The sequence below is a fragment of the Elephas maximus genome, chromosome 5 (genome assembly GCF_024166365.1).
Source record: "Elephas maximus indicus isolate mEleMax1 chromosome 5, mEleMax1 primary haplotype, whole genome shotgun sequence".
NCBI lineage: Eukaryota > Metazoa > Chordata > Mammalia > Proboscidea > Elephantidae > Elephas > Elephas maximus.
The window spans coordinates 159,117,298-159,141,520 of NC_064823.1; the positions used below are offsets into that span (position 1 = coordinate 159,117,298).

The 24,223-nt window shown below is 42.5% G+C and overlaps 1 protein-coding gene across 1 annotated transcript in view; it reads right to left on the minus strand.

Annotated features, from left to right (window-relative positions):
• RNF212 (ring finger protein 212) overlaps positions 1–24,223 on the minus strand; it is a 90,867-nt gene that overhangs the window by 33,228 nt on the left and 33,416 nt on the right. The window contains exons 9-11 of the mRNA XM_049885317.1: positions 18,740–18,803; positions 11,203–11,275; positions 7,682–7,863 (exon numbers count right to left, since the gene is read on the minus strand). Coding sequence (XP_049741274.1) covers positions 7,682–7,863; positions 11,203–11,275; positions 18,740–18,803 — 319 coding nt within the window. The remainder of the gene's footprint in view (positions 1–7,681; positions 7,864–11,202; positions 11,276–18,739; positions 18,804–24,223) is intronic.

The window sequence follows — 24,223 nt, forward strand, 5'->3', positions numbered from 1 at the left end:
CCAGAAAAGAGGAAGTAGATGTAATTCTATTTCTCCCAACAAGGAAATTTAAGAACACTGGACATTGTACATAAAACATAAGAAGACTCTGAAAGTTAGAGAGAAGAAGGCAGACTCTGCAGGGATCTCAATATATACCAGACTTTGAGCTTGAGAATCCGGAAACACAGAAACATCAATGGGAACAGATACAATAGCCCCCAGTAAAGCCTGCTCACTCTAGCCGAAAGACCAGGAAAGGGCACCCTACCAAGACGATAAACTTTTACACAATGACCCCTCTAATCAGCCAAACACCACGGAATAGACTGTGTCCCCATACTCACACCTACGCCAGCAGGGGTCAAATGGACAGCCCAGGCTACCCCCAATACACCAATACTTACATTAAATGTCAATGGTTTAAATAAATCAATGAAAAGACTGGGAAGGGCAGACTACAACAACATACCCCAATTATATTCTGTCTACAAAATATTCACTTCAAATATAACGATACCAGCAGATTGAAAGGAAAAGGATGAGAAAAGATATGTAATATAAACATTAATCTGAAGAAAGCAAAGGTGGTTATATTTATATCAGACAAAGTAGAGCTGAGAGCAAAGAAAATTACCAGGGGAAAAAGGGACACAACATAATGATAAAAGAACCATTTCACCAAGAAGATACAGCAATCATAAATGTGTATGCTACAAACTACAGAGTTGCAAAATACTAATAATAACTGATAAGTCTGAGAAGAAACAACAATAGTTGCAGACTTCAACACCCCTCTCTCAACAAATGACAGAACTGAAATCAGCAAAGTTCTAGAAGAGCCCAACAACACCATCAATCACAGGTTCTAATTGGTATTTATATAACTCTCAACAACACCAGAACACACATTTTTAAGAGCTGGAGAACATTTACAAGATAAACCATAAAAGAAACATCAACAAAATCAAAAGAATTGAAATCAGAGAGACTCCAACCACAACAGAATCAAATTAAAAGCTAATGACACAAAAATTATGAGAAAATCTCAGAATACTTAGAATCTAAACAGCACACTTCTAAACAATCCATGGGCCAAAGGGCAAGTCTCAAGGGAAATAAACATTGAACTGAATTTTAATGAAAATATAACATATTAAAAATAGGTGGGATGCAGCTAAAGCAGTACTAAGCGAGAAATTCATAACATTAAGTGCTTAAAAGGGGAATGACATCTTATTCGTTGTTAAAAAGAACATTTCAAGATCTATTCTGAAGTAGAATGCTGTCAGCGATAGGATAATATCTATACACCTAAAAGGAAGGCCAGTTAATACAACTATTATTCAAATTTAAGCACCAACCACTGAGGCCAAAGATGAAGAAATTGAAGATTTCTTGAATTGAATTGAAGATTTACCCACTTCTGCAGCCTCAAATTAACCAAACATGCAAGCAAGATTCATTGATAATTACTGGTGATTGGAATGCAAAAGTTGGAAACAAAGAAGGATTGGTAGTTGGAAAATATGGCCTCAGTGATAGAAACAACACTCGAGATTACATGACAGAATTTTGCAAGACCAACGATTTCTTCATTGCAAATAATTTTTCAACAACAAAAATGGGAATTATAAACATGGACCTCACCAGATGGACACCAGGAGTCAAAATGATTACATCTGTGGAAAGAGACAATGAAAAAGTTCAATATCATCACTCAGAACAAGGCTAGGGGCCAACTGTGGAACAGACCATCAACTGCTCATATGCAAGTTGAAGAAAATTAGAACAAGTTCACAAGTGCCAAAGTACAACCTTGAGTCTATCCCACCTGAATTTAGAGACCATCTCAAGAATAGATTTGTTGCATTGAACACTAATGACCAAACCAGACGAGTTGTGGAATGACATCAAGGACATCATACATGAAGCAAGAGGTCATTAGAAAGACAGGAAAGAAAGAAAAGACCAAAATGGATGTTAGAAGAGACAATGAAATTGTTATTGAACACAGAGTAGCTAAAGCAAAAGGAAGAAATGATGAAGTAAAGAGCTGAACAGAAGATTTCAAAGGGTGGCTCAAGAAGATAAAGTATTATAATGAAATGTGCAAACACCTGTCATAATTTAGCTCAAACGGACCTTGATCGCCTTTCCCTTCCACAAGATGTCACACTGGTCCATTACATTAATGACATTATGCTGATTGGACCCAGGAAGGAACAAGTGTCAATGACTGTGGACTTACTGATAAAATATTTTCGTGCTAAAAACAAAAACGAAAAACCAAACCCGTTACTGTCAAGTCGATTCTGACTCATAACGACCCTATAAGGCCGAGTAGAACTGCCCCATAAGGTTTCCAGGGAGCGCCTGGTGGATTTGAACTGCCAACCTTTTGGGTAGCAGCTGTAGCTCTTAACTACCGTGCCACCAGGGCTCCCTATTGCATGCTAGAGGGTGAGAAATCAATTGCACAAAAATTCAGGTGCCTTCCACCTCAGTGAAATTTCTAGGGGCCCAGTGGTTTGGGGGCATATCAACATACTCCTTCTAAAATGAAGGATAAGTTACTGCATCTGGCTGCTCCCACAACTAAAAGCAGGCACGTCTAGTAGACCTCTTTGGATTTTGGAGGCAACATATTCCTCATTTGGGCATGCTACTCTAGCCTATTTATCAAGTGACCCAAAAAGGTGCTAGTTTTGAGTGGGGCCCAGAACAAGAGAAGGCTCTGCAACACGTTCAGACTGCTGTGCAAGCCGCTCTGCCACTGGGGCCATATGATCTAGCTGATCCAATGGTGCTGGAAGTGTCAGTGGCAGATACAGATGCTGTCTGGAGTTTTGGCAGGCCCCTATTGATGAATCATAGTGCAGACCCTTAGAATTTTGGAGCAAAGCTGAGTCAACCTCTGCAGGTAACTACTCTCCTTTTGAGAACAGCTTTTGGCTTGTTACTGGGCCTTAGTGGAGAGTGAACGCTTGACCATGGGCCACCAAGTCACCATCTGGCCTAAGCTGCCTATCATGAACTGGTCGTTGTCTGACCCTCAGAGCCATAATATCGGACGTGCATAGCAGCACTCCATCATTAAATAGAAGTGGTATGTATAAAATTGGGCCTGAGCAGGGCCTGAAGGCACAAGTTGCATGAGGAAGTGGCCCAAATGCCCATGGTCTCCATTCCTGTCACATTACCTCCCATCTCCCAGTCTGTACCTTTCGTCTCATGGGGAGTTCTTTAAGATCAGTTGACTGAAGAAAAGACTCACGCCTAGTTTACAGATGGTTCTGAGTGATATGCAGGCACCACTCGAAAGTTGACAGCGACAGCATTATAGCCTTTCTGGACCTTTCTGAAGGACAGTGGTGGATGGAAATCCTCCCAATGGGCGTAACTGCGAGCAGTACACCTGGTTGTTCAGCTTGCTTGGAAGGAGAAATGGCCAGATGTGCAATTGTATACTGATTCATGGGCTGTGGTCAATGGTTTAGCTGGATGGTAACTTGGAAGGAACATGATTAGAAAAATGGAGACAGGAAGGGGAAGAGGTATGCGGATAAATCTTTCTGAATGGGCCAAAGAAGTGAAGATATTTTTGCCTCATGTGAATGCTCACCGAAGTGTGAACTCAGCAGGGGAGGATTTTAACTATCAGGTGGATAGGATGACGACTTCTTTCTATACCATTCAGCCTCTTTCCCCAGCCACTCCTGTCATTGCCCAATGGGCTCATGAACCAAGTGGCCATGGTGGCAGGGACGGAGGTTATGCATGGGCTCAGCAACATGGACTTCCACTCACCAAGGCTGACGTGGCGACAGCCACCGTTAAGTGCCCAATCTGCCAGCAGCAGAGACCAACACTGAGTGTCTGATATGGCACCATCCCTCGAGGTGATCAGCCAGCAACCTGGTGGCAAGTTGATTGCACTGGACCACTTCCGTAATGGAAACGGCAGGGTTTTGCTCTTACTGGAAGAGACATTTCCTCTGGATATAGATTTGTCTTCCCTGCACACAACGCTTCTCCCAAAAGCACCATCTGTGGACTTACAGAATGCCTTATCTACTGTCATGGTATCCCACACGTCATCACCTCGGATCAAGGGACTCCCTTCACAGCAAATGAAGTGTGGCAATGGACCCATGCTCATGGAATTCACTGGTCTTACCATGTTCCCTATCATCCTGAAGCAGCTGGCTTGACAGAACAATGGAATGCCCTTCTAAAGACAATTATGGCGCCAGCTAGGTGGCAGTACCTTGCAGGGTTGGGGCAATGTTCTCCAGGGGGCTGTATATGCTCTGAACCAGTATCCGATATATGCTGCTGTTTCTCCCACAGCCAGGATTCATGCGTCCAGGAGTCAAGGGGTGGACATGGGAGTGGCACCACTCATTATTACCCCTAGTGACCCACTTGCAAGATTTCTGCTTCCTTTCCTGTGACCTTATGCTCTGCAGGTCTAAAGCTCTTAGTTGCAAGGGGAGGAATGCTCCCACCTGGAAACAATTCACTGATTCCACTGAACTGGAAGCTCGAATGCCACTTGGCCACTTTGGCTATCAGTTCAAATCCTGCAGATATCAAAACAATAATGGCACACTAGGAACTGCCGTATAAATATGACAATTTACGTGCACCTGACCAGTTCCTCTGAAGGCCCAAATCCTCCTCCCTCCTCCTGTTCCGTCTTTTTCCTCTTCCCCCTTGTACTATTTATCACCATCCGACATTGTACCACATCAGCTCTGAGCCCAGCTTCTTCTCAGGTCTGTCATCTGATCCCCACCCACCTCCCCGCCAGTTCCTTACAGGCAGGCCTTGAATTGGCTCAGACATCATCCATGCTAAAAAGGAAACAAAGTCCTCCCTCTTGCCCAAGTCTTCAAGTATCACCTTATCTTTCTGGCCAATGCCTCCCCATACCTCACTTTCTGAAGTCCCCAGGCACATCCAGGACCCAGAGGATGGGGCTTCAGTGGGCTGAGTTGAGCCACGATGTTTGGGTCCTGTAATGTGGTAGAAGTAGCATCAGACCTACTCACCTAACTTCAGGGAGGAAAATGCGAATCATCACCACGATGCACCCAAAGCTGACTCCCATGAGTCAGAGGTCAGACACATCTCCCCTCTTCAACTTCTGACCAGTTCTGACACCAGTAGTCCCTCCACAGCACTCTCTACTCTGTTGGGTTCAGTAATTCACTGCTGTGGCCACACAGAACTCACAGGCCATCATCATGATTATGAGGTTTATTAAGGAAGTAACAGGTTACAACAGTACACGGACCAAGAGGCAGTCGTTGGAATAGAACAAGGGGATACTGCGGGGTTTAAAGTCAAGAAAGTGTGTGTCAGGGCTGTATCCTTTCACCACCTATTCAATCTGTATGCTGAGAAAAGAATCTGAGAAACTGAACTATGTGAAAATGAACACAGCATCAGGATTGGAGGAAGACTCATTAACAACCTGCGTTATGCAGATGACACAACCTTGCTTGTTGTAAGTGAAGAGGACTTGAAGCACTTACTGATGAAGATCAAAGATCAAAGACCACAGCCTTCAGTATGGATTACACCTCAACAGAAAGAAAACAAAAATCCTCACCACTGGACCAACATGCAACATCATGATAAGACTGAAGTTGTCAAGGACTTCATTTTACTTGGATCCACAATCAACACCCATGGAAGTATTAGTCAAGAAATCAAAAGATGCATTGCACTGGGCAAATCTAGTGTTGAAAAGCAAAGATGTCGCTTTACGGACTAAGGTGCGCCTGACCCAAGCCATTGTATTTTCAGTCACCTCTTATGCACGCAAAGGCTGGACAATGAATATGGAAGACTGAAGAAGAATTGATGCCTTTGGATTAAGGCGTTGGCAAAGAATACTGAATATACCGTGAACTACCAAAAGAACGAACAAATCTGTCTTGGAAGAAGTACAGCCAGAATGCTCATTAGAAGCAAGGCTGGCTAGACTCTGACATACGTTGGACATGTTATCAGGAAGGACCAGTCCCTGGAGAACACCATGCTTGGTAAAGTGGATGGTCAGTGAGAGAGAGGAAGACTCTAAAGAAGATGGAATGACACCATGGCTGCAACAATGGGCTGAAGCATAACAATGACTGTGAGGATGGTGCAGGACCAGGCAGTGTTTTGTTCTGTTGTACACAGGGTCACTATGAGTTGGAACTGACTTGAAGGCACCTAACAACAAGCGTGCATTTCGATTTAAACCAAGAAAATTGGAGTTTGAGGTAGAAATTATTTTAAACATTAAATTTATTGTCTACATTTAGTCTACATTTTAATGTATGAAGCAATCATATATACCTTATATAATGCTCAGAGGGAACGAAACGTTTATATCATAATGGGAGATTTGATAACTCTTAATTTCGTCCTAATGTCTGTGGAACAGGAAGCTGCTCGATACAGGTGAGACAATGCTTATAAAGTTCTTTGACAAATTTTAGGCAAATGCTACATAAAAGATTGTCATCAGCCCCATAAGCCTCTTTTCCAACCAGGTGTGGGCCTGACCAGTGGGTGAGACGTGGCCTCTGGGTGGCGGGGAGAATGCCGCAGGTCTCTGTCCGCTCAGGACACCCAGAGCCGAGTGTGAAGGTCTCACGTCCTCTGGGAGGCTCCCTCAGCCCCACAGAGAGAAGAGGCTGCCCTCAGGCGAGGTTTACCCAGTGCTAATCCCAGGTGCACGGTTCATCTCTGGAGGAAAAGTACGGTCCCACTGAACACGGGCTAACAGTCATTCAGGAGGAATGTGCAGCAGAGCTGTATGATGAGTGAAAGAGAGCACAGGACTGAGGGGAGTTGCTCTGGCCTGCTTGGCTGCGCCTGTGTAATGCTTGTGTGCCAATCTCGTTGTTTCCTGACCCGCCCGCAGAGCTAACTGGGCTCCCCAAAGAGCTGCATTCAGAAAAGCTTGCTGAGGCAGTGGGCCAATAAGTGGGTGGTAATTCTGCTCCAACATCAATATTTTAAAGAACTTCTAAGGTACTAAGAAGAGCGAAGTTTCAAATATATCACATACATGCTACCCTCAGATAATAAAAAAAGTACTTTATTCAATTATATTCCTTATTTCATTATTTTATCAGGAAAGAAACCATATAATTACATTTCCTGTCTAACATACACATGCTGGGTCGGCTGAGGACTCTGTAGATTTACAGATATGGACGGCGGAAACGTCTTCATCGTTCTTGTGTGAATCCCCCGAGGTGAGCAGACCCTAGAGGAAGCATCTTGAGTTAGAGTTAGAGTCATGAGAAAAAAATGTTCACTTTGTCTTTGAAATAGCATCATAATTTTACACTGTTGAAGAAAATGAGAATGCAAATGTCAAATAAGAAAATACATTGGTGAAATAGAGCTAATTAGTTTGGGTACATAATTTTTAAGTTCACATGTCACAGCAATCACTTTTCTCGAAAAGTATTAATGAGTGCTGTTTTAAAGTCATAATTGAAAAATCCACAGTGAATGCAACATGAATATTGCTGAATTTCTGACCTATTAAGGAAATGCTCAGAAACACAGTTCTTAAGAACGTTCAAAGTTTTGTGTCTAGCTTTGTTGCATGTTTCTTTAATGAATTTCTCTTAAACGTGTGCTTTTCCAAGGAAAAGGCTTCACGTTACAAAGTGCCTACCAAACTCACCTGAGTGCTGCCTCTGCAGGAGGCCCGCGATGCTGATAGGCGGCCGCCTCGCTTGGGGCTGGAAGGAGGACACAGCCTGGGGGCCTCGGAGGCTGGGGGTGTCCCTTCTTGCAGCTCTACCTTGTAACTGTGGTGGTGGTGTTTGTGATGGTCCCTTGTAGGGGATTTGTAGTGGTGGGATCCTGGTAATAAATGCAGGACACATAAAAATCATTAACGCTTCCAGTTTCCTTGGCAACATGAAAATTCAAGCAGTGACTCTTTTTAAAGACCATTGTCGGTTCTTTCCTTTCAGACATGCTCTGAATACCCAGGACAAACAGGGTGGCATGCCGTGTCAGGGCTGAGGTGCCACACGGGGCAACATCCACACATGCAACACCCCTGCCCGGGCTCCCGTCACCGACAGACCCTCCCATGAAAGTCCTCCTCTATGCAGACACCAGTAAGTCAATAGTTAGTTACAACCTATCCCTTTTTCAATGGTCCGTGTTGATGATGGTTACTTTCCTCATAGAAATTTGAAGCTGGGGAGACAAAGCTGAGTGGAGGTCTAGTAGGGGATCAGCATCTCTACGGACTTCCGTGTTTCGTGAGCCCCCAAAACCTGCGTTGTGCCCTCACAGCTCACCAAGGCTGAGTTGCTTGTGGCCACCATTTCATCTGGTGCCTAGCCTCTCTGACACATCCAGAAATTCTAGAACCTTCTCACAATGTGGTCCACTCTCCCTGCTGGGTCCTCCTTTGTACTGTTCTGCAGATTGGTTCAGTGCTTAAATGCTGAGGTTCTCCGAGGCTCCATCTGAGCACAGCTGAGGGCTCTGTGTACTTCCGTGGCAAGCTTATCCAGCCTCATGTTCCGACCATGCCATCCAGGGACGTGAATCCCGCGTTAGTGTGTCCACGCAGACCAGCTTCCCAGCATCACCTGGGGCTGTGTTTTCACTTGTCCGCTAGATCTCTCTACTTGAACCATGTTATGGATTGAACTGTGTCCCCCAAACATCTGTTTCAACTTGGCTAGGCCATGATTCCCAGTATTGTGTGGTTGTCCTCCATTTTGTGATCTGATGTAATTATCCTATGTGCTGTAAATCCTAACTTCTATGATGTTCATGAGGCAGGATCAGAGCCAGTTATATTAATGGGGCAGGACACAATCTGTAGGATTTGTTTGCATCCTGAGTCAATCTCTTTTGAGATATAAAAGAGAGAAGTGAGCAGAAAGGAGCGGGGCCTCATTACCACCAAGCAGAAAAGCCAGGAGCAGAGCACATCCTTTGAGCCCAGGGTCCCTGTGCTGAGAAACTCCTAGACCCAGGGGAAGACTGATGAAAAGGGCCTTCTCCCAGAGCTGACAGAGAGAGAAAACATTCCCCTGGAGCTGGCACCCTGAATTCCAACTTCTAGCCTCCTAAACTGTGAGAGAATACATTTCTTTGCTAGATAACTAAGACAGACCACTTCTTCGTACGAAACCAGATTCTTCTCCTTGCCAAGACCTACCCTGCTTGTGCTGTCTATCCATCCATCCATTTACCAGAGGACAGAGAACGAGGTGCTGGGGGTGCAGAGACAGGACATGACCAATGCAGCACGCCAAGGGCCATGGATGCTCCAGAGAGTTGGTGTACCAAGGACACCTTCTAGGGTACAGGAGGGTGTCAGGAAAGGCTCCCAGAGGAGGGGGCTCTGGTGCTTTTGTTACAGGGGAGGCTTTCATCAGGCTGTACAGTGGGGACCTCATGAACCCAGGGAGCAGGTGTGACGGCATGGTGCCTTGGGCTATGCTGGCTTGTAGGTGGGGTCTCCGCAAGCTGTGAGCACTGTAAGTGGAAGTGGGGAGCTCAGGAGAAGCCTGGAGAGGCCATTGGGCTGGATTAGACCATATAACCAAGTGTGGACTTGACTGTAGTTGTTAGGAAGCCATTAAAGGGCTTCAGGTAAGGGGGTGACAGGAGTGGGTCTGCCTTTTAGAGACTGCCCTGGCCTTCGAATGCTTAGATGAAAACCTCTGTAGACAAACATACCCAGTGTGTGCTTAAATACGCAGCAGAAGACTTGAATGCTCCCAAATGTCTAAGAGCACAGTTAAGTAAATCATGGTCTACTCCAGGGGTCGGCAAACTACAGCCCATGGGTCAAATTCAGCCCACTATCTGTTTTTGTAAATAAAACTTTATTGGTGCACTGCCACGCCCATTCATTTATAAATTGTCTATGACTGCTTTTGCAATACAACAGTAGGACTGAGTAGTTGCAACAGTGGCCATATGACCCGCAAAGTCAAAAATATTTGCTATCTAGGCCTTCAGAGAAAGCGTTTCCTGACCTGGCTTATTCCTATAATAAAATATCAGGCAGCCATTAAATAGGTGTTTTTGCAGTTTTTGATATGTTTTAGCTTCAGAAACAAAATATAAAACAGTATATACAAGCCCCCACAAATACTGCCCTGAGATAATCTTTAAACCTGAATCCTGAAACCAAAAATATTCTGAAATCGTCTTAAAACCAAACAATAGTTTAGCTTAACTAGTAAAAGATGTCTGCCTTGAGCATTGCACTCTTTTAAGAACTATCTACATGGGATGAAACTGACAACAGCAGCTCAACTGGAAACTTCGGGGGCAGTGAGCTTATGTCAGTGGGCGAGGAGCAACTCAGAAAGAGAGAGTGAGAATGTTGCTCAATTTGAGGAATGTAATTTACGTCGCTGAATTGTACATGTAGAAATTGAACTGATGTGTTCTGCTGTGTATAACAACAAGAACTGTTGTTGTTGTTGTTAGGTGCCACTGAGTCTCTTCTGACTCATAGCAACACTATGTACAAAAGAACGAAACAATGCCCGGTCCTGCGCCAACCTAAAATTGTTGCTATGTTTGGGTCCATTGTTGCAGCCACTGTGTCAATCTATCTCTTTTAAGGTTTTCTTCTTTTTCGCTGACCTTCTACATTTTTTTTCTACTTTACCAAGCATGATGTCCTTCGCTAGGGGCTGATCCCTCCTAATAAGGTGCCCAAAGAATGTGAGATGAAGTCTCACCACCCTCTCTTCCGAGAGCACTCTGGCTGTATTTCTTCCAAGGCAGACCTGTTCATTCTTCTGGCAGTCCATGGTATATTCAATATTCTTTGCCAACACCATAATCCAAATGCATCAACTCTTCTTTGGTCTTCTTTATTCACCCTCCAGCTTTTGCTTATTAGGTGACTGAAAGTACCGTGGCTTCAGTCAGCTGCACCTTAGTCTTCAAGGTGACATCTTTGCTTTTCAACACTTTAGAGAGCTCTTCTGCAGCAGACTTGCCCAATGCAATACGCTGTTTGATGTGTTATTTAAAAAATCCCCTCCCAAAATAGTATATAAAATATTATTCCCCAAAATAGAAAAATAGGATTACAAAGAAATACATTGATGTTTTAACAATAATTCTTTCTAGGAAGTCAGATTATGATTAAATTTTGTTTTGTTTATGTTTTCAAATATTTTTTAAAACGTTGTACATGAGGTCTACCTGAGAGTTTTTGACACGCTCGCTTGACTTGGTGTTAGTCCAGGGTGCTGGGGGCCTCGGTGAGAAACGCTTCCTGTGGTGGAATGGGGCGAAAAAATAAGTTGTTCACATGAACAGACCATTATACTTTAAGGACGAAGACTAAACAAGCCTGGTGTTTCTGTGAACCTTTTACTCTGTCTCCATCCTGAGATTAATAGGTTAAGCCATGTCAACGTTCAGATCACGTTTGTCAGTCACCCTGGACACAGCCTCAAGCGTCCCTACTGATGGGCCATGCACTACCACCTTCTCCCAGCTCTGTGGAAACATCTGACATGGTAGGAATTTAAGTGCTTTAAATAGTAATCTCTTTACCTTTACACACCTCTGGCACTTTGAGAATATTTAAACCGTCTGAATCAATCACTACTTTGATGATAATAATATCTGGGGACCGGAAACAATTAGTTCCGCTGAGTTGCTGCCTGATGTGGGTGCTCTCTGGGCATGGCTACGGCTTCCACCTCTCGTTAGCCAGGGGTCTCAGTGGGGGGGCCTTGCTCCTTCGCCTAGTAGCCACGGTCCTGCCATGCACGTCTGGTATACAGAAGGTGTGCCATAAACATGCGGAGCACTGTACTTCTCTCTACACTGTTAGTCTTTGATCCTGTTACCATGAGAACTACAGTAAGAAAAGTCACTCTCAGGAACGCTTCCAGCTCAGGCTCAAGGGTGAGAACAGCAGGAACAATGGGGGGTGGCGGGGGGGGGGGTGGCGAGGGAGGAAGCACAGCCAGGCTGGACTCCTGAGCAAAAATCTACCTGTGAGATTTTTACAGTGCCTAAATTTTTGTCTGCTGGAATATTCTGAGTTAATGAGAAACTTCTTTTAAAAATGTAAATAGCCCCTTTCCACCTGCTTTAGTCACACCATAGGGAAAATTTGAAGATGGCTTTTTCTTAATATCTGAATCCTTTGACCCCAGGTTTTAGAAAATTGTTAACAGAAAAAAGGTAGGGGAAGAGGGAAGAAAAGCATATAGGGACACCTACTTACGCGTCAGCACTAGGTAGGCCCTATTTTAAAACAGAAGAACCTGAATCAGACCGGGAGAGTGAATTTCCCAAGGCCGCAAAGCAGAAAGTGGCTGACAGGGAATGCAAACCCAAGCTTCTTCAGCTCCTGCCCACTCGGTCTTTCCCCTTACCCAGCCCTGCCCTTCAGAAAGGCAAGGCAAGGACTGTGGAGATAAGCATGCGAAGCGGCCAAGACCAGGAAGCAATCTGGTGACAAGATGGACCTAGAGAGTGCTCCGAGAGCAGGACCCCAGGAAACTGGGGCAGGGCACTGAGCGCACAGAGAGAGGGACGGCCAAGTGCCAAGGACAAACCGCAAAAAATCACACTTACCTAATGATCACCTCACTGCAAAAATATACAGAGTTCCCCTGCCATTCTGAATATTGCTGTACATAAAGGGTTAACAAACCCCCCTCCTCTTCTGTGTGGGAATTTGACCCTCAGTTATCTTCCTCCCTGTCCCTGGTAACCTGAAAAGGATGATATGACAAGTGTCCCACGCTAGCCTAACGACGACCTCTGGACCTGGACAGGGAAACTACCTGGTGGGGAGACCGAGCTGTGGGCTTCCCTGACCGTGGTGACTCTCAGGACTGGCAAGAACCACGGACTGTTACGATATTGGCCCCCGTGGGGCAGGAGGCTTTTGAGGACTAGGTGGCTCCTGCGCCCACCCCGTGCGGGTCTCATCTCTTTGCACCTGAGCTGTCTGGCTGTGTCTGACCACCACACAGGGGCCAGCTCTGGGCTGCTGACGCTGATTCTCTTCTCTGCCGCGTGGCTGGGGGCCTCGGCCACCCCACTACTAGTACTACATTACACTAACATTTGGCAGTTCTGCTAATATTTTCAAAGAAACAACCTTTTGGTCCACTGATTTTCTCTACTGTCTTCCTGTATTCTATTTCATTGATTTCTATTCTGATCTTTATTATTTTCTTCTCCTTCCTTGGGTTTGATTCACTATCCATTTCTAAATTCTGGAGGTGGAAGCTTAGATTATTAATTTTAGATCTTCTTTCTAATCTAAGCATTTAAAGCTGTCAAATTTCCTCTAAGCACTGCTTTACCTGGAGCCTACAAATTTTGATATGCTGTATTTTCATTCAATTCAAGATCTTTTCTAATATTCCTTGTGATTTTTTTCTCCAACCCAGAGGTTATTTAGAATTTTTTGAAAATTTCCAAATATTTGCTTTATTCTCACATGTTTTTTCTATCATTGATTTCTAATGTAATTCCATTGGGGTAATTACACTTTTCCAAGCCATGGTATTTCCAATCACATTATATGCATGTGAAAGCTGGACAATGAATAAGGAAGACCGAAGAAGAGCTGACGCCTTTAAATTGTGGTGCTGGCGAAGAATATTGAATATACCGTGGACTGCCAAAAGGATGAACAAATCTGTCTTGGAAGAAGTGCAGCCAGAATGCTCCTTAGAGGCAAGGATGGCGAGACTGCGTCTTACATACTTTGGACATGTTTTCAGGAGGGATCAGTCCCTGGAGAAGAACATCATGCTTGGCAGAGTACAGAGTCAGCAGAAAAGAGAAAGACCCTCAACAAGGTGGATTGACACAGTGGCCGCAACAATGAGCTCAAGCATAATAACAATTATAAGGATGGGGCAGGACCAGGCAGTGCTTTGTTCTGTTGTACCTAGGGTCGCTATGAGTCAGAACCGACTCGACGGCACCTAACAACAATAATCACACTTTGTATGATTTCAACCCCTTTAAATGTACTGAGACTTGTTTTATGGTCTAGCATATGGTTTAATGTGGACAATGTTCTATTTGCACTTGAATGTATTTTGTTGTTGTTCAGTGCAGTGTTCTAAATTTGTCGGTTAAGTCAAGTTGGTTAATATGTTACTCATGTCTTCTATATTCTTAATAATTATTTCCCTAGCTCTACCAATTATTTAGAGTGGGGGTCTTGTTGGTGTGTACACATTATCTTCCTGATATATTGGCCTTTCTTAAAATCATGAAATGCCCCTCTTTGTCTCTAGCAATATTTCTTATACTAATATATATAGTCTGTTAAAATAAAAGTCACTCCAGCTCTCTTTGGCTACTTTTTGCTTGGTAACAAATAACCAGTTTTTCTATACTTTCCTTTCAACCTATTTGCATCTTTGAATTTCAAGTTTGTCTCTTATAGACACACTTTCTTCTCTATCCAGTCTGACAATCTGTGTCTTTTTATTGGAGTATTTCATTCACATTGAGGAGCTGTTCCAGGCTGGAGGAGACTGAAGAGACAGTGTGACTAAGCGTAATGATGTCTGGAGACGGGATCCTGGGCCAGAAAGGAAAAAAGACACTGTTTTACAGCTGATGAAATATGAATGGGGTCTGTAGGCTGGACGGTAGGGCTGTATCAATGTTGACTCCTGGTCAGGAGGGCTGTGGGGCGGTTTTGTGGAGGTGTGCCCTTGTTTTTAGGAAACGTACTCTTTTTAGGGGTGCTAGGGCAGCAAGTCCTGCCTTTTAGGGCAGCAAGTCTGTAACATTCTCTCAAGTCGTTCAGAAACCACGAGCGGTAATGGACATGGCGCAAATCTGGTGAAATGTTAACAGTCGGAAGATTTGAATAAGGGGATATGGGAGTTTATCATACTGTTCTTAAAATATTTCTGTGTTTGAAATATTTTCAAAATAAATTATTAAAAATACAAGTTGCATACCCCCATCTCATGTCTCATTATAAAATCCAAAGGATTTGGGGAAAAAAAGCATTAAAAATCTAAAAGAAAATTATTTAGGTATGGAAAAACAACTAAGCATAAAGACGTATGAAAGAAAAAGGATAAGAGCAATAGATTTGATGATACAGAAATGTTAAACTTATAAAATTAAAAAGCAAATTTGGTAAAAGGTCAATATTCTTCATATATAAGGACTTCAAATACATATAGAACCATGGGCAAAAATAGGTAATTAATAGAAAAATCACAAAAAAATGAATAAAGTTAAAATATTTAGGATGAACTCCAAGAGATCTACACTAAGATACATTATAGTCAAACTGCCAAAACCCAAAGACAAAGTGAGAATTCTGAAGCAGCAAGAGAGAAGCCACTTGTCATGTACGAGGGATCCTTAATAAAATTAACAGTTGGTTTCTCCTCAGAAACCAGAGGCCAGAAGTCAGTGGGATGCCATATTTTAAGTTCTGAAGAAGAAAACTGCCAACCAAGAATTCTGTATCTGACAAAACTATCCTTCGAGATAGTTACTGAAGGAGAAGTTAGGATATTTCCAGAGAGACAAAAGATGTACGGTGAGCAAATAGTCCAAGAAGCTCTGTGAAGTGCAACGTGGCATCAGGACTGGGGGAAGACTCATTTACAGGCTGTGATATGCAGATGACACAACCTTGATTGCTGAAAACGAAGATAACTTGAAGCGTTTACTGATGATGGTCAAAGGCTGCAGCCTTCAGGATAGATTACGCCTGAATTGAAGAAAACAAAAATCCTCACACCTGCATGGATAAACATCATCATGCTAAATGAAAAAGACATTAAGTTGTCAATGATTTCATTCTACTTGGATCAACAATGAATGTCCATGGGAGCAGCATTCAAGAACTAAACTGACATATTTCAACAGGCAAATCTGCTGCAAAAGACCTTTAAAAGTTTTAGAAAGCTAAGATGTCACTTTGCTGATCAAGGTGCACCTGACCCAAGCCATGATCTTTTTAATCATTTCACATGTGTGCAAAAGCTGGACGATGAAAAAGGAAGGCTAAAAAAGAACTGATACATTCAGACTGTGGTGCTGGCAAAGAACACTGAATATTCTGTGAACTGCCAAAAGAACAAAACAAATCAGTCTTAGAAGAAATACAACTAGAGCGCTCCTTAGAAGAGAGGATGGTGAGACTTTTGCTCCTTTATTTTGAGTTTGTCATCAGGAAAGATCAATAGCTAGGAAACGACATCATGGCTGGTGTTACAGATTGAATTATGTCCCCAAAGATGTATGTTGTAAATCCTAAGCCCTGTACCTGTGGTTATAATTTCATCTGAGATTAGGTTTTGTTATGTTATAGAAGCCTTATCAGTGTAGGGTGTGTTTTAAGCCAACCGCCTTTGAGATATAAAAGGAACAGATTAGGACAGAGAAGCAGGCAGAGATGGGAGAAGACAGATGCCATGATACATGCAGATCACCAAAGGGCCAAGGAATAAGAACCTTCCCCTAGAGCTGGCACCCCGAATTTGGACTTCTAGCCTCCTAAACTATGAGACAATAAATTTCTTGTGTTAAAGCCACCCACTTGTGGTATCTCTGTTATAGCAGCACTAGATGACTAAGACAGTTGGTAAAGCAGGTCATCAGTGAAAACAAGGGTAACTTTCAATGAGATGGGTTCAAACAATAGCCAAACCAATGGACTCAAACATAACAACAATCATGGCACAGGACTGGGCAACATTTCATTCTGTTATACGTTAAGGCCACCATGAGATGGAGTCATCTTGGCAGCAACTAACAACAATAGACCTGCCCAATAAAAATTGTTAAAGGGAGTTCTTCAGACTGAAATAAAAAGACACTACATAGTAACCTGAAGCCATACAAGAAATGAGAAACACCAGGAAAGGTAATTACATAGGTAAAATATATATAACAAAAAAACCCAGTATTATTACACTTTAGGTTTATGTAACTCCTCTTTCTCCTCCTAAAAGGTTTAAAAGGGAAATGAATAAATGATAATTATAAATCTATGTTAATGGGCACACAATGTGTAACAATAACAATGTAAAGGGGGTGGGGCAAAGAGGTAGAGAGGAGAGTATTTGTATATTATGGTAATTAAGTTGGTATTCTGCAAACTAGGTGATTTTAGGTTTAAGATGCTAACTTTAATCTCAAAGGTAACCATGAAGAAAATAACTAAAAAATATACATAAAAGGAAAGAAGAGAATGTAAATGTTACACTACAAAAACCCAACAAAATACAAAAAAGGCAGTAATGGAGGACTGGAGGACCAAAACACAGATAGGACATACGGAAAACATAAATGGCAGGTGCAAGTTCTTCTTTATAAGTAATCACATGAAACATAAATGTATTAGGCTTTTTTATTGAAGGGCAGAGACCAGCAGATTGGATTAAAAAAAACAGGATCCATATATATGCTGTGGGCAAGAGACTCACTTTAGATATAAGGACATGAAGAGGTTGAAAATAAAAGGATGAAAAAAAGATATTCCATTCAAATGGTAACCAAGAGAGCTGAGGTGGCTATATTACTATCATAAGAAATAGACTTTAAGTCAAAAGTGGTTACAAGAGACAAAGAAAGACATTATATAATAATAAACATTTAATACATCAAGAAGATACACCAATTATAAATGTTTACCCATATAGCAACAAAGCCCCAAAATCCATGAAGCAAAAATTGACAGAACTGAAGAGAGAAATTGACAGCTTGACAATAATAGATGGGGACTTCAATATTCTACTTAATAATGAATAGAATCCAGAGATTAAAAACATATTACGTACAAATGAAAGAATCAGCTGATGTCAGACTTATCAGTAGTGGTGAAAATCCAAAAGGATGGTGAAGAGTATCTTCAAAGTGCTGAAGGAAAATAACTTGGAACTAAGAATTCTACACGCACCTACAGTATCATTGAAGTGTGAAGTTCAGTGAATGAAGATAATCTTAGAGAAATGTCACTCAGAAAATTCACCATCTGCTGACCTTCTCTGAAGTAATGATTAGAACAAATTTCAGGAAGAAGAAAAATGAATCTGAGAAGTTAGATGCAAGAAGCAACAGTGAGAAAGAAAATAAAAAAGCTTAGAGTTGGGAATATGTAAGAATTTACTATAAATGTAAAAATTTCTATGACAATATTGAGATTAAAATTTCAGAGATGTCAACTCAGAAGTGGGCAGGGTGTTTAGTAAGGAACAGATGCAGCAGAAAAGAGGCATTATGTAACTAGTGGAGAAGGAACGGGCAGGAAAGCATAGTGCTTCAAGAAGGCACTGGGGAGCCAAGAGGCAGAGCCTGTGTTGGGAGGAACCAGGACCACAAAGGTTCACCTCTCTACCCAGCCCACTGACTGGGGAAGAGAGGCTAAGACCACAGGAGTGTGGGGTATGGGGTGCTACCCTTGGAAACAGACCAATGATTCAAAACCAGTGCTGCTGAATGAGGCTGGTAAACAAACTCAGCACTACAATTTTCTTCAAAAGCAAGGAGAGACACAATGCAACAAGACCAGTTTTCCTTTGCAACTTGCCAAATGGTAGTTACAAAAGAGTTCTCCCTAAAAGGATTCAATAGCTGCATCATTTTGGTAAATATGTAGTCTCCTATGCTGACAACACTCACTTGGATATGTTCTGATAACTTTTATTAAAAATTACTTTTGTGGGGATATATTTTAATAGGTGTATCATTTTGAGATACAGGAATTTTTACTTACCCATGCGTCCATCTTGAGGTGGGCTGATCAAAGACATTCTCATAGGGCCAGCTGCTACCTCAGGCTAAGTATATGAAAAGAAAACAATTAACAAAATTCCAAAGTTACCATTTACGAGATGAAGGCTCTCATTCTTTATTAAGAACACATTTCCTTGCGCTCAATCTCCGTAGTCTTTATCACAAATTTGACAAATTGCATCTAACTTGGTTATATGTTTGTCTTCTGCCTCTCCTGCTAGAACGAGGTCCCCATGAGGCAGGGGTTATCATCTGTTTTATCTCTATCAGGCTATTTCACCACGGCCTAAAACAGGGAATGAAGGAAGGACTCCACCAGTGTCTTAAGATTTCAGAAGATAAAAAATAAAGTAACACGTAAATCAATTTAGCCTGTCAGTCTTTAATACCCCCGTCCTCTCCCATGGTCCGATTGTTAATGGATATTAATATAACATCCTCTCCCAATTACCGAAATTTTAAGGAAAACCAGGAAGCCAAGCTGCTGCTGCTGCTGCTGCTGCTGTCAGGTGCCACTGAGTTGGTTCCTACTCACAGCCATCTGTCTTAGTCATCTAGCGCTGCCATAACAGGAATCCCACAAGCTGATGGCTTTAACAAGGAGAAGTTTATTCTTTCACAGTCCAGTAGGCTGGAAGTCCAAATTCAGGGCTCTGGCTCCAGGGGAATTCTCTCTGTCGGCTCTGGAGGAAAGTCCTGGTCATCAGTTGTCTTCTGTTCTAGGAGCTTCTCCACGCAGGAACCCTAGGTCCGAAGGATGTGCTCTGCTCCCAGCACTGCTTTCTTGGTGGTATGAGGCCCCCCTCTCTGCTTCCTTCCCTTTCCTTTTATCTCTTTTAAGACAAAAGGCGGTGCAGGCCACACTCCAGGGAAACTCCTTTACATTGGATCTGGCATGTGACCTTAGTAAGGGTGTTACAACCCCACCCTAATCCTCTTTAACATAAAATTACAATCACAAAACGGAGGACAACCACACAATACTGGGAATTGTGGCCTAACCAAGCTGACACTTATTTTTGGGGGATACAATTCAGTCCATGACACCATCCTATGTACAACAGAACGCTGCCCTGTCCTGCACCATCCTCACAACTGTTGCTGTGTTTGAGCCCGTTGTTGCAGCCACTATGTCAATCCATCTCATTAAGGATAGCCCTTTTTTTCACTGACCCTCCACTTCACCAAGCAGGATACCATTCTCTAAGGACTGATCCCTCCCGATAACATGTCCAAAATATGTGAGACAACGTCTCACCATCCTTGCTTCTAAGGAGCATTCTAGCTGGACTTCTTCCAAGAGAGATTTGTTTGTTCTTCTGGCAGTCCATCGTACATTCAATAACTCTTTGCAATAACCATAATTCAAATGCATCAATTATTCTTTCGTCTTCCTTATTCACTGTTCAGCTCTCACATGCATATGAGGTAACTGAAAATATCATGGCTTGAGTCAGATGCACCTTAGTCCTTGAAGTGACAACTTTGTTTAACACTTTAAAGAGGGCTTTTGCAGATTTGCCCAGTGTAATATGTCCCTTGATTTCTAGGCTGCTTCTTCCGTGGGCATTGACTGTGGATCCAAGTAAAATGAAATCCTTGACAACTTCCACCTTTTCTCTGTTTATTATGATGTTGCTTACTGGTCCAGTTGTGAGTTTTATGTTGAGATGTAACCCATACAAAGGCTGAAGTCTTTGATCTTCCATCAGTAAGTGCTTCAAGTCCTCTTCACTTTCAGCAAACAAGGTTGTGTCATCTGCTTATCACAGGTTGTTAATGAGTCTTTCTCCAATCCTGATGCCCCATTCTTCTTCATACAGTCCAGCTGCTTGGATTATTTGGTCAGCATACAGACTGCGTAAGTATGGTGAAAGGATATAACCCTGACACACGCCTTTCATGATTTTAAACCACGAAGTACCTCCTTATTCTATTGGAATGACTGCCTCTTGGTATCCGAACAGGTTCTGCATAAGTGCAATTAAGCATTTTGTAATTTCTGTTCTTCACAACGTTACCCATAATTTGTTATGATCCACACAGTTGACTTTGCACAGTCAATAAAACACAGGTAAACATCTTTCTGGTATTCTCTACTTTCAGCCAAGATCAATCTGGCATCAGCAATGATATCCCTCCTTCCATGTCCTCTTCTGAATCCAGCTTGAATTTCTGGCAGACCCCTGCTGCAACCATTTTTAAATTATCTTCAGCAAAATTTAATTAGCATGTGATATTAGTGATATTGTTTGATAACTTCCACATTGTGTTGGATCACCTTTCTTTGGAAGGGGCACAAGTATGGATCTCTTCCAGTCATTTGGCCAAGTAGCTGTCTTCCAAATTTCTTGGCATAGAAGAGTGTCCCCCCAAAATATCTGCCAACTTGGCTAGGTCATAATTCCCTTGTATGACTGGCTATGATTTTATCTTCTGACGTGATTTCCCTATGTGTTGTAAATCTGATCACTATTATGTAATAAGACGGATTAGTGGAAGTTACACTGATGAGGTCTACAAGATTGGGTAGTGTTTTAAGCCAATCTCTTTTGAGATATAAAAGAGAATTGACCAGAGAGATATGGGAACCTCATACCACCAAGAGAGCAGTGCCAGGAGCAGAGTGCATCCTTCGGACCTGAGGTTCCTGTGCTAAGATGCTCCCAGACCAAGGGAAGACTGATGACAAGGACCTTCCTCCAGAGCCGGCAGAGAGAGAAATCCTCCCCCGGGAGCTGGTGACCTGAATTCGGTCTTCTAACCTACTGGACTGTGAGAGAATAAACTTGTCTTTGTTAAAGCCATCCACTTGTGGTATTTCTGTTATAGCAGCACTAAAGGACTGAGGCAATGAGTGAGCACCTCCAGCACTGCATCTGTTCGCTGAAACACCTTAACTGGTATTCCATCAATTGCCAGAGCCTTGTTCTTCACCAATTCTTTTAGTGCAGCTTGGATGTCTTCGTTCAACGGCATCAGTTCTTGAGCGTATGCTACCTTCTGAAATGGCTGAAGGTTGACCAATTCTTTTTGATACAGTGACTCTGTATATTCCTCCTGTCTTTTTTTTTTTTTTTTATAATAACTTTTATTAAGCTTCAAGTGAACATTTACAAATCCAATCAGTCTGTCACATATAAGTTTACATACATCTCACTCCCTACTCCCATTTACTCTCCCCGTCTTGAGTCAGCCCTTTCAGTCTCTCCTTTCTTGACAATTTTGCCGGCTTCCCTCTCTCTCTATCCTCCCATCCCCCCTCCAGACAAGAGTTGCCAACACAATCTCAAGTGTACACCTGCTATAATTAGCTCACTCTTCATCAGCGTCTCTCTCCCACCCGCTGACCAGTCCCTTTCATGTCTGATGAGTTTTCTTCAGGGATAGTTCCTGTCCTGTGTCAACAGAAGGTCTGGAGAGCATGACCGCCGGGATTCCTCCAGTCTCAGTCAGACCATTAAGTTTGGTCTTCTTATGAGAATTTGGGGTCTGCATCCCACTGCTCTCCTGCTCCCTCAGGGGTCCTCTGCTGAGCTCCCTGTCAGGGCAGTCATCGATTGTGGCCGGGCACCAACTAGTTCTTCTGGTCTCAGGATGATGTAGGTCTCTGGTTCATGTGGCCCTTTCTGTCTCTTGGGCTCTTAGTTGTCATGTGGGCTTGGTGTTCTTGATTTTCCTTTGCTCCAGGTGGGTTGAGACCAATTGCTGCATCTTAGATGGCTGCTTGTTAGCATTTAAGACCCCAGACGCCACATTTCAAAGTGGGATGCAGAATGATTTCATAGTAGAATTATTTTGCCAATTGACTTAGAAGTCCCCGCAAACCATGTTCCCCAGACCCCCGCGCTTGCTCCGCTGAGCTTTGAAGCATTCATTTTATCCCGGAAACTTCTTTGCTTTTGGTCCAGTCCAATTGAGCTGACCTTCCATGTATTGAGTGTTGTCTTTCCCTTCACCTAAAGCAGTTCTTATCTACTGATTAATCAATAAAAAACCCTCTCCCACCCTCCCTCCCTCCCCCCGTCGTAACCACAAAAGTATGTGTTCTTCTCAGGTTTACTATTTCTCAAGATCTTATAATAGTGGTCTTATACAATATTTGTCCTTTTGCCTCTGACTCATTTCGCTCAGCATAATGCCTTCCAGGTTCCTCCATGTTATGAAATGTTTCAGAGATTCGTCACTGTTCTTTATCGATGCGTAGTATTCCATTGTGTGAATATACCACAATTTATTTACCCATTCATCCGTTGATGGACACCTTGGTTGCTTCCAACTTTTTGCTATTGTAAACAGAGCTGCAATAAACATGGGTGTGCATATATCTGTTTGTATGAAGGCTCTTGTATCTCTAGGGTATATTCCCAGGAGTGGGATTTCTGGGTTGTATGGTAGTTCTATTTCTAACTGTTTAAGATAACGCCAGATAGATTTCCAAAGTGGTTGTACCATTTTACATTCCCACCAGCAGTGTATGAGAGTTCCAATCTCTCCGCAGCCTCTCCAACATTTATTATTTTGTGTTTTTTGGATTAATGCCAGCCTTGCTGGTGTGAGATGGAATCTCATCGTAGTTTTAATTTCTTTTTTTTTTTTTTGATGATTCCTGTGTCGTTCAATATTTTGCCCGTAGAATCCTTCAATACTGCAATTCGAAGCTCTGATTTTTCTTTAGTTCTTTCAGCTAGAGAAGTGATGAGTGTGTTCTTGCCTTTTGGTTTTCTAACTCCAGATTTTGCACGTTTCATTACAATACTTTGTCTTCTTGAGTGGCCATTTGAAATCTTCTGTTCAGCTCTTTTACTTCACCACTTCTGCCATTTGGTTTAGCTACTCTACAATCAAGAGCAAGTTTCAGAGTTTCTTCTGACATCCACTTTGGTCTTTTCTTTCTTTCTTTGTCTTTTAAATGATCTTTTTCTTTCTTCATGTATGATGTCCTTGACATCATTCCATGACTTGTCTGGTCTTCGGTCATCAGTGTTCAATGTGACAAATCTAATCTTGAGATAGTCTCCAAATTCAGGTGGGATATACTGAAGGTCATACTTTGGCTTCATGGGCTTATTTTAACTTTTTTCAGCTGCAACCTGAACTTGCTTATGAGCAATTGATGGTCTGCCCCGCAGTCGGCCCCTGGCCTTTTTTCTGACTGATGATATTGAGTTTTTCCACCGTTTCTTTCCACAGACATAGTTGATTTGATTCCTGTGTATTCCATCTGGCGAGGTCCATGTGTATAGTTGTCTTTTTTGTTGACGAAAAAAGTTATGTGCAATGAATAAGTCATTGGCCTTACAAAATTCTATCATGTGATCTCTGGCATTGTTTCTATCACCAAGGCTGTGTTTTCCAACTACTGATCCTTCTTGTTTCCAACTTTTGCATTCCACTCACCAGTAATTATCAATGCATCTTGATCGCATGTTTGATCAATTTCAGTCTACAGAGGTTGGTAAAA